This window comes from Budorcas taxicolor, chromosome 15, assembly GCF_023091745.1.
Source record: "Budorcas taxicolor isolate Tak-1 chromosome 15, Takin1.1, whole genome shotgun sequence".
NCBI classification, from domain to species: domain Eukaryota; kingdom Metazoa; phylum Chordata; class Mammalia; order Artiodactyla; family Bovidae; genus Budorcas; species Budorcas taxicolor.
This window is the reverse complement of record NC_068924.1, coordinates 78,197,430-78,207,836: the sequence shown is the minus strand read 5'-3', so window position 1 is coordinate 78,207,836 and position 10,407 is coordinate 78,197,430. Positions and strand designations below refer to the sequence as shown.

Below are 10,407 nucleotides of genomic sequence, written 5' to 3'. Positions count from 1 at the left end.
ATTATACTTTTCTAAGAATTTGTCCATTTCTTCCACGTTGTCCATTTTATTGGCATATAATTGCTGATAGTAGTCTCTTATGATCCTTTGTATTTCTGTGTTGTCTGTTGTGATCTCTCCATTTTCATTTCTAATTTTATTGATTTGATTTTTCTCTCTTTGCTTCTTGATGAGTCTGGCTAGTGGTTTGTCAATTTTATTTATCCTTTCAAAGAACCAGCTTTTGGCTTTGTTGATTTTTGCTATGGTCTCTTTTGTTTCTTTTGCATTTATTTCTGCCCTAATTTTTAAGATTTCTTTCCTTCTACTAACTCTGGGGTTCTCCAATTCTTCCTTTTCTAGTTGCTTTAGTTGTAGAGTTAGGTTATTTATTTGACTTTTTTCTTGTTTCTTGAGGTATGCCTGTATTGCTATGAACTTTCCTCTTAGCACTGCTTTTATAGTGTCCCACAGGTTTTGGGTTGTTGTGTTTTCATTTTCATTAGTTTCTATGCATATTTTGATTTCTTCTGTGATTTGTTGGTTATTCAGAAGTGTGTTGTTCAACCTCCATATGTTGGAATTTTTAGTAGTTTTTCTCCTGTAATTGAGATCTAATCTTAATGCATTATGGTCAGAAAAGATGCTTGGAATGATTTCGATTTTTTTGAATTTATCAAGTTTAGGTTTATGGCCCAGGATGTGATCTATTCTGGAGAAGGTTCCATGAGCACTTGAAAAAAAGGTGAAATTCATTGTTTTGGGGTGAAATGTCCTATAGATATCAATTAGGTCTAATTGATCTAATGTATCATTTAAAGTTTGCATTTCTTTGTTAATTTTCTGTTTAGTTGATCTGTCCATAGGTGTGAGTGGGGTATTAAAGTCTCCCACTACTATTGTGTTATTGTTAATTTCCCCTTTCATGCTTGTTAGCATTTGTCTTACATATTGCGGTGCTCCTATATTGGGTGCATATATATTTATAATTGTTATATCTTCTTCCTGGATTGATCCTTTGATCATTATGTAGTGGCCTTCTTTGTCTCTTTTCACAGCCTTTGTTTTAAAGTCTATTTTATCGGATATGAGTATTGCCACTCCTGCTTTCTTTTGGTCTCTATTTGCATGGTATATCTTTTTCCAGCCCTTCACTTTCAGTCTGTATGTGTCCCTTGTTTTGAAGTGGGTCTCTTGTAAGCAGCATATAGAGGGGTCTTGTTTTTGTATCCATTCGGCCAGTCTTTGCCTTTTGGTTGGGGCGTTCAACCCATTTACGTTTAAGGTAATTATTGATAAGTATGATCCCGTTATCATTTACTTTATTGTTTCGGGTTCGGGTTTATACACCCTTTTCGTGTTTCCTGTCTAGAGAATATCCTTTAGAATTTGTTGGAGAGCTGGTTTGGTGGTGCTGAATTCTCTCAGCTTTTGCTTGTCTGTAAAGCTTTTGATTTCTCCTTCATATTTGAATGAGATCCTTGCTGGGTACAGTAATCTGGGCTGTAGGTTATTGTCTTTCATCACTTTAAGTATATCTTGCCATTCCCTCCTGGCCTGAAGAGTTTCTATTGAAAGATCAGCTGTTATCCTTATGGGAATCCCCATGTGTGTTATTGGTTGTTTTTCCCTTGCTGCTTTTAATATTTGTTCTTTGTGTTTGATCTTTGTTAATTTGATTAACATGTGTCTTGGGGTGTTTTGCCTTGGGTTTATCCTATTTGGAACTCTCCGTGTTTCTTGGACTTGGGTGATTATTTCCTTCCCCATTTTAGGGAAGTTTTCAACTATTATCTCCTCAAGGATTTTCTCATGGTCTTTCTTTCTGTCTTCTTCTTCTGGGACTCCTATAATTCGAATGTTGGAGCGTTTCATATTGTCCTGGAGGTCTCTGAGATTGTCCTCGTTTCTTTTAATTCGTTTTTCTTGTTTCCTCTCTGATTCATTTATTTCTACCATTCTATCTTCTATTTCACTAATCCTATCTTCTGCCTCCGTTATTCTACTATTTGTTGCCTCCAGAGTGTTTCTGATCTCATTTATTGCGTTATTCATTATATTTTGACTCTTTTTTATTTCTTCTAGGTCCTTGTTAAACCTTTCTTGCATATTCTCAATCCTTGTCTCTAGACTATTTATCTGTGATTCTATTTTGATTTCAAGATTTTGGATCATTTTCACTATCAATATTCGGAATTCCTTCTCAGGTAGATTCCCTACTTCTTCCTCTTTTGTTTGGTTTGGTGGGCAACTCTCCTGTTCCTTTACCTGCTGAGTATTCCTCTGTCTCTTCATCTTGGTTATATTGCTGCGTTTGGGGTGGCCTTTTTACATTCTGGTAATTTGTGGAGTTCTCTTTATTATGGAGCTTCCTCACTGAGGGTGGGGTTCTGTCAGTGGCTTGTCAAGGTTTCCTGGTTAGGGAGGCTTGTGTTGGAGTTCTGGTGGGTGGAGCTGGGTTTCTTCTCTCTGGAGTGCAGTGGAGTGACCAGTAATGGGTTATGAGACATCAAGGGTTTTGGAATAATTTTGAGCTGCCTGTATATTGAAGCTCAGGGGAGTGTTCCTGTGTTGCTGGAGAATTTGAGTGGTATGTCTTGTTTTGGAACTTGTTGGCCCTTGGGTGGAGCTTGGTTTCAGTGTAGGTATGAAGGCATTTGATGAGCTCCTATTGCTTAATGTTCCCTGAATTCAAGAGTTCTCTAATGTTTTCAGGCTTTGGATTTAAGCCTCCTGCTTCTGGTTTTCAGTTTTATTTTTACAGTAGCCTCTAGACTTCTCCATCTATCCAGCACTGATGATAAAACATCTAGGTTAAAGATGAAAAGTTTCTCCACATTGAGGGACACTCAGAGAGGTTCACTGAGTTACAAGGAGAAGAGAAGATGGAGGGGGTAGTTAGAGGTAACTGGAATGAGATGCAGTGAGATCAAAAGAGGAGAGAGCAAGCTAGCCAGTAGTCACTTCCTTATGTGTGCTCTATAGTCTGGACCGCTCAGAGGTATTTACGGAGTTATACGGGGAAGAGGAGAGGTAGGAAGTAGACAGAGGTGACCAGGAGGATAAGAGAGAGGAATGAGAAGGAGAGAGACAAATCCTGCCAGTAACCAGTTCCTTAGGTGTTCTCCACCGTCTGGAACACACAGAGATTCACAGAGTTGGATAGAGAAGAGATGGAGGAGAAAAGAGACAGAGGCCACCTGGTGGAGAAAAAGGAGAGTCCAAAGGAGGAGAGAGTGGTCAAGCCAGTAATCTCGCTCTCAGGTAAACTTGGGTAGTGAAGTTTGGGTTTTTAAATGTACAAAATTGACAACAGAAACCTAAGAGCAAAGATTAAAAATCTAGAGTAGAGGTTGGATTTTAAAAAATACAATATTAAAGAAAAGAAGCAGAAGGAAAAAGGAAGAAAGAAAAAAAACAAGAATTATTAAAAAAACAAACAAACAAAAAAACAAAACAAAACAAACAAACAAAAAAAAACAAAAAACCACCAACAACCATCCAAAGGCTATATATGGTGTTTGCCTTAAAAAAAAAAAAAATTAAAAAAAAAGTCTTTTTTTTTTTTTTTAAATAGTAATAGTAGGTTATAGAAATAAAAATTAGAGGAGAAATAGAAGACTGTTTTTGAAGACAGTGGTCTGCTTTTCTGGTTGCCTGATGACCTCTGCCAGCCTACAGAAGTTGTTTTGTGGAGTTTGCTCGGCGTTGAAATGTTCTTTTGAGGAATTTGTGAGGGAGAAAGTGGTCTTCCCGTCCTATTCCTCTGCCATCTTTATCCCTTCCCCCGATCTACTGCTTTAGATCAGAGAATATTTTCTACACTATTTCTGATTTTTGGAGTCCATTGTATTTCTGTAATTCTTCCTGGGACACTTAAAAAGGACATAGGAAAGAATTTAAAAAAAAAAAAGGAAAGAAAGAAGAAAGGGAGGGAAAGAGGAAGGAAAGAAAGAAAGAGAGAAAGAGAAAGAAGGAACAAAGAAAGATATTTGTCTGATTTCAAGTTATTTTGAAGGGGAAAATCAGTTCTTCCAATAAACCAGACTGTGATGTGTCTAACACAGTATCAATAGCCACAAAAAACCAATAAGAAACAGCATTTCCAACTGAACTCCCCAAGTCTACAGGGAAACTGTAAAAAGACTAAGGACTCTCTAAGTATCTGCTACTTTCTCACTATAACTTTTCCTGCTTTATTCCTTGCACCTCTTGAGCACTGACTGCTGAGATGCCCAGTTGCTGATCTTCTTTTTGCCAGTAACTAAATCTAGAGAGAGTATCTGCTTCCTTAATTCATACTTGGATTCGTTCAGCAAAGCATGTATTCTATAAAAAGCCCATTCCCACTTATTGAGATGTCTACAGCTTCTGTGGAGTGAGCTAAAGAAGCAAAATACACCTAAATTTTGATTTTAGGCATGTTTGATTGGTAGGCTTCCACAATATAGAGTTTCTGTATGTATTTAGTCTCATTAATTATATCAAATAGTTTTTCTGTAACTTTATTTAAATTTTTTTTTTCTCAACTTGATCTTTCATGAACTGGGAGAGGTAAGTTTAACATTTACTATTACAGTACCATTATGCTTTTTTCACCCATGCATTTTGTGATCTTTCACTTTGTAAATATTAAGGTGATATTATTTAATATACAGATTTTTTTCATGAATATAGCTACACAATCAAAGTTCTCAATGCAAGGTATTTAAAGATATTACATTAAAGAATGTTTGTATAAGGAGACTTATCAAAATAGTAAGACTTAGAAGTGCCTCTGTCTTCAAAGATGATTCAGGGTGGTACATATAAACATCTCTCCTTTCTTCTCAGAAGAGGATTTGCTTACACTTCAAGTGAAGATAAGGTTTCTCTCTGCAAATATGAGCAGGTCACCAGCAACCTTAAGTAATATCAGTTCAGTTCAGTCGCTCAGTCCTGTCCGACTTTTTGCGACCCCATGAACCGCAGCACGCCAGGCCTCCCTGTCCATCACCAATTTCTGGAGTCTACCCAAACCCATGTCCATTGAGTCGGTGATGCCATCTAACCATCTCATCCTCTGTTGTCCCCTTCTCCTGCCTTCAATCTTTCCAAGCATCAGGGTCTTTTCAAATGAGTCAGCTCTTCACAGCAGGTGGCCAAAGTTTTGGAGTTTCGGAGTTTCAGAGTTTCATAATTTTTGGCTTTCTCTCCCAGAGTGCAGAAAAATGCACCCTGTTGCATGGGCTGGTGTCATCTGGTTTCTTTTGATACTGTTTGTGTTACAATTGGATCCATATCTCTATGCTTCTATACTCATAATTCAGTCCACAATTTGGAACTTCTGGAAACATTGAAGAATGCAGTGAACTCTCATCCTGCCAATCCTCTCAATTACAACATCCTATGGTTTAACTGACAAATGAGATTCAAAGAAGTATAATATGTGATCTCAGTCTTTTTTTTTTTTAAAACATGCTTGTCAACAGGATGGGTGTGTAATTAATTTTTTTTCCCCCTCAAGTTCAAGCTCAGGTATAACTTTCTCTGTTCAACCTCAACTTCTCCAACCTCAAGGCCTCACTTTTGGGTAAATGAGTCCATTCCGTAGCACCAAATTCTGCACTGCAGTTTACACATGTGCAAGATGGTATTGCTGGAGATTCATATTATATTTAAAATACAATTTTACCAAAATGAACTTATATAATCTGCATTTGTCTGACGCCTGTGTCAGCTTTCTAGCTGGTTAGAGAACAAACACAGAAAGGACAGATACTACTCCATAACGTCTGCATATGTATGCAGCCTCACTGAAGTGGTTTTCCCCCTTTCCTTTCTGCATGTTTTCTCCAAAAATGGCACTTTCAATTATTCTTTATAAAAGTAAAATAGCTTAGCTATAGACTCACAGCAAGAGTAATAGTACCAGACACCAAAAAAGATTTTTATCCTGGGACTTTTTATATTATACATATAGAAGGTATTTAAAAAATTTTATACACTCTACTTTCTTATTGTTTTTTAAGGGCAGGTGTTTGAAAAAAGGGCTCATCAAAAGGTTCAAAAGGAGTAGCAAAGATGTTTTCAGACACTTCCTTTTTAAGAAACATATGAATTAGAACATTGCCGGAGTCCAACTCCAGCAGCCAGGGATTCAACCTGAAGGGAGGGATGGTGTCGGTGAGCAATGATGCAGCCTCTCAATTTTCTTGGACTGCGCATTTATTTCAAGTTTAAGATTTTCTTTTATACTTTTACAAAAGCATTAGGTCAGAGGTTTGACATTTTCAGTTCCCCCTCACCCAGATTTATCATCTCCATAAATCATTGTTGCCCTTCAGAGTTCCTGCTTCATCGATTCTCTTGGAATCAGCTCTACCATCTATTATGTACTTCCTCTTATGTGTCCTATAGTTAGCTTGTGATTACATTTTAACTCATGCTACATTCCTCAGTTTATTTCTTATCTTTCTAAATCCTGTTTGCCCCTAACATCTTGAGCTCACTATCTCTTAACAACGCTTCTAGCTATTCAGTTCAGTTCAGTTCAGTTCAGTTGCTCAGTCGTGTCTGACTCTTTGTGACCCTATGAATCACAGCAGGCCAAGCCTCCCTGTCCATCACCAACTCCCGGAGTTCACTCAGACTCACGTCCATCGAGTCAGTGATGCCATCCAGCCATCTCATCCTCCATCGTCCTCTTCTCCTCCTGCCCCCAATCCCTCCCAGCATCACAGTCTTTTCCAATGAGTCAACTCTTTGCATGAGGTGGCCAAAGTACTGGAGTTTCAGCTTTAGCATCATTCCCTCCAAAGAAATCCCAGGGCTGATCTCCTTCAGAATGGACTGGTTGAATCTCCTTGCAGTCCAAGGGACTCTCAAGAGTCTTCTCCAACATCACAGTTCAAAAGCATCAATTCTTCAGTGCTCAGCTTTCTTCACAGTCCAACTCTCACATCCATACATGACCACAGGAAAAACCATAGCCTTGACTAGAAGGAACTTAGTCAGCAAAGTAATGTCTCTGCTTTTGAATATGCTATCTAGGTTGATCAGAACTTTTCTTCCAAGGAGTAAGTGTCTTTTAATTTCATGGTTGCAGTCACCATCTGCAGTGATTTTGGAGCCCCCCCAAAATAAAGTCTGACACTGTTTCCACTGTTTCCCCATCTATTTCCCATGAAGTGATGGGACCAGTATCTCTAAAATTCCTAACGTCTATAAGCTATAGTAAAACATGCTAACATTACAACATTCCTTAAATCTTTTACTTCTAACTATTTAAATTATTTCTAAGCCCTAAATTCAATAAACTCCTTTGCCATAAACATTTTCCTCACAAATAGGCTTCAGATAGCAATCCCTCCCATGTCTTCAAGCTTTAGCCTATGTGCTCATCCTGGAACACTCTTTTGTAAACGTCCTTAAACAAATGTCAATGATTAACTTTATGAATTATTCTTTGAGCACAGCTGCAGAAGGCTTTGTGCCTTCTCATGCTCCTCTCAAGAACAATGAGCACCTTAATATTCCTTTTCAATCAACTCAGTAGAGGAGAGGAAAAAACAAGTCAGAATCACAAGGCCTAACCCCTTCATCCCAGGTCCATGCCTGAGGGACAAAGAGAGGGGGGTTGGGGCCATGCTTCCACTTTGTCGGTAATGCCTAATGCAGCTCTTGACAGAAAATTATTTAATCACTTAAGATGTTTTCATTAAAGTTCAGATCTATTGATATAATTAAAGAATGCCTTTGGAACTCATTGCCTTTCCTGGTAGCTCAGCTGGTAAAGAATCCTCCTGCAATGCAGAAGACCCCGGTTCTATTTCTGGGTTGGGAAGATCCACTGGAGAAGGGACAAGCTACCTACTCCAGTATTTTTGGGCTTCCCTGATGGGCTCAGATGGTAAAGAAAGCACCTGCAATGTGGGAGACCTCAGTTGGATCCCTGGGTTGGGAAGATCCCCTGGAAAAGGAGTGGCACCCACTCCAGTATTCTGACCTGGAGAATTCTATGGACTGTATAGTCCATGGGATCACAAAGAGTCAGCACGACTGAGTAACTTTCACTTCACTTGGAATTCACAAATATTTGAAACACCTTCTGCTGTTGAAAAATAAGAGAGAATTGTTCCTTGCTTTTTTAAAAAATTTAAATTTATTTATTTTAATTGGAGGATAATTACTTTACAATATTGTATTGGTTTTGCCATACATCAACATGAATCTGCCACGGGTGTACATGTGTTCCCCATCCTGAACCTCCCTCCCACCTCCCTCCCCCTACCATCCCTTTGGGTCATCCCAGTGCACCATCCCCAAGCATCCTGTATCCTGCATCAAACCTGGACTGGCTGAGTTCGTAATTGATGTTCAGTCTAGGAACACTTTTTTCCAACCTCTTTTAGGGCTTCTCTTACATCTTGGTTTCTCAGACTGTAGATGAGAGGGTTTAACATGGGAATCACAACCCCATAAAAAATGGAAGCCATTTTCTCTTGCTCTTGAGACTCTATGGTACCACGGTGCAGATACATACAAGAGAGTGTTCCATAGAAAATGGTGACAGCTGTCAGGTGGGAGGCACAGGTGGAGAAGGCTTTTTTCCTTCCTGCAGCAGAAGAGATCTTCAGGATGGCAGACAAGATAAACATGTAGGAAAAGATGATGACCAATATAGTGAATGTCAAGTTAAACCCCACAAAGGCTGCTAGTACCATGATGCTGAAGTAAATATCAGAGCATGAGAGGGCCAGAATTGGGGGCTCATCACAGAAAAAGTGGTTAATTTTATTGGATTTGCAAAACGTCAGTGAGAAAGTAAAACCTACATTGACAGAAGCGTTCAGGAAACCCATGAAGTATGAACCAGTTAAGAGTTGACTGCAGACTCTCTGGGACATGACAGTTGCATAGCAAAGTGGGTTACAGATGGCCACATAACGGTCTACTGCCATAGCCGCCAGAATATAGCAGTCACTTGTTACAAAGGTACCATAGACTAGCAGTTGCACCATACATCCAAAGAATGAGATGGAATTTTTGGTGCTCATCAAATTATGCAACATCTTCGGAGTGATAGCAGTGGCATAACAGAGATCAACAAAAGCCAAGTTTTGGAGGAAAAAGTACATGGGGGTGTGAAGGGAAGAGTCAGTCTTGATGAGCAGGATCATGCCAATGTTACCCACCAGGGTGGCCGCATAGATCACCAGAAATACTGTGAAGAGGATGTGCCAAGACTTGTGCTGACCAGCGAATCCCAGGAGAATGAATTCAGTTACTTCAGTGCCATTTTTTTTGTCCCATGGCTTGTAACGATTATCAGCTGAAAAGTTGCAAAGAAACAGCAGAGAAAGCTGACTATTGTGATTCTTAAATTCTAGAACTGGAAATAGTACAATATATAACTTCACAGTAGGGTCAGAGAATAATTTCCATGACATAATTGACTTAGATATTTAAAGGTTGAACCTTGATATTTGACTGAGATAGTTTTAGTTTGGGGATGTTGTTGTGGACCAAGGAGCATCTGTGTTCTCAAAGTGCAGAGTGATGGGCATTTCATAAGTATATCAATCCAGGAACAAATGAGATATACATAAAGAAATACTCTAATCATTCTTTCTTTTATGCTCCCTATACTTTAATTGGGATTCCCAGCTTGCTCAGTGGGTAAAGAATCAGCCTGCAATGCAGGAAACACAGGAGACGTGGGTTCAACTCCCCTGGAGGAAGGCATAGCAACCCACTCCAGTTTTTTCTGGGGAATCCCATGGACAGAGATGCTCAGTGGGCTACAGTCCATGGGTCACAAAGAGTCAGATGTGACTGAATCAACTGAGCATGCAAGCATGCTCACATATTTTAATTAGAAATTCTAATTGGTTTAATTACTAATCATTGTATTTGAAATCCATAGAATTCTATAAGATCTTGTTTACACTCATCTTCGTATTTTTCCTTTTATCCTTTTCCCTTCCTTAACAGATCTTCCCTGCTATGATGGTCTCAGTGAAATTGTAGAGTTCCTTATGGAAGTGTTTATCACAGTATTTATGGTTGGTAAAGGATTTATTTCTTTATAAAAGTTCCAATCTGTTGTGATCCTTTACTTTTGTAAAAAACAATGAAAAATTCTCAGCATTGTGAACATTTTGTGATCATTTAAGTGCCCGATCTCACTTTCAGTAGTTGCCCCATCACAGACTAGAAACAGAATGTCCAAGGATGAGTGCTGGTCCGTGGACCACACATTGAGTGGCACTGCTCTGTGGTGTCCATCCATCCTAATTTACCAGTGTGCTTTCCTAGTGATGGATAGCAGACTGCCTACAACTTGTCTCCACTCCAAATAACCCAGTGTGAAATTTTTGTAGGATGTATTCCTAGAGAAAAATTTTTTGATCTGGAGGTATACTCATATTTAAATTAGTCAAGGTT

General features: G+C 38.9%; 1 protein-coding gene across 1 annotated transcript in view; it reads right to left on the bottom strand.

Moving 5' to 3' along the window:
* Positions 1-8,342: 8,342 nt before the first annotated feature.
* The window catches only part of LOC128059985 (olfactory receptor 5AK2-like), a 31,970-nt gene continuing 29,905 nt past the window's right edge, over positions 8,343-10,407 (bottom strand). Inside the window, exon 7 of the mRNA XM_052652207.1 lies at positions 8,343-9,292. Coding sequence (XP_052508167.1) covers positions 8,343-9,292 — 950 coding nt within the window. The remainder of the gene's footprint in view (positions 9,293-10,407) is intronic.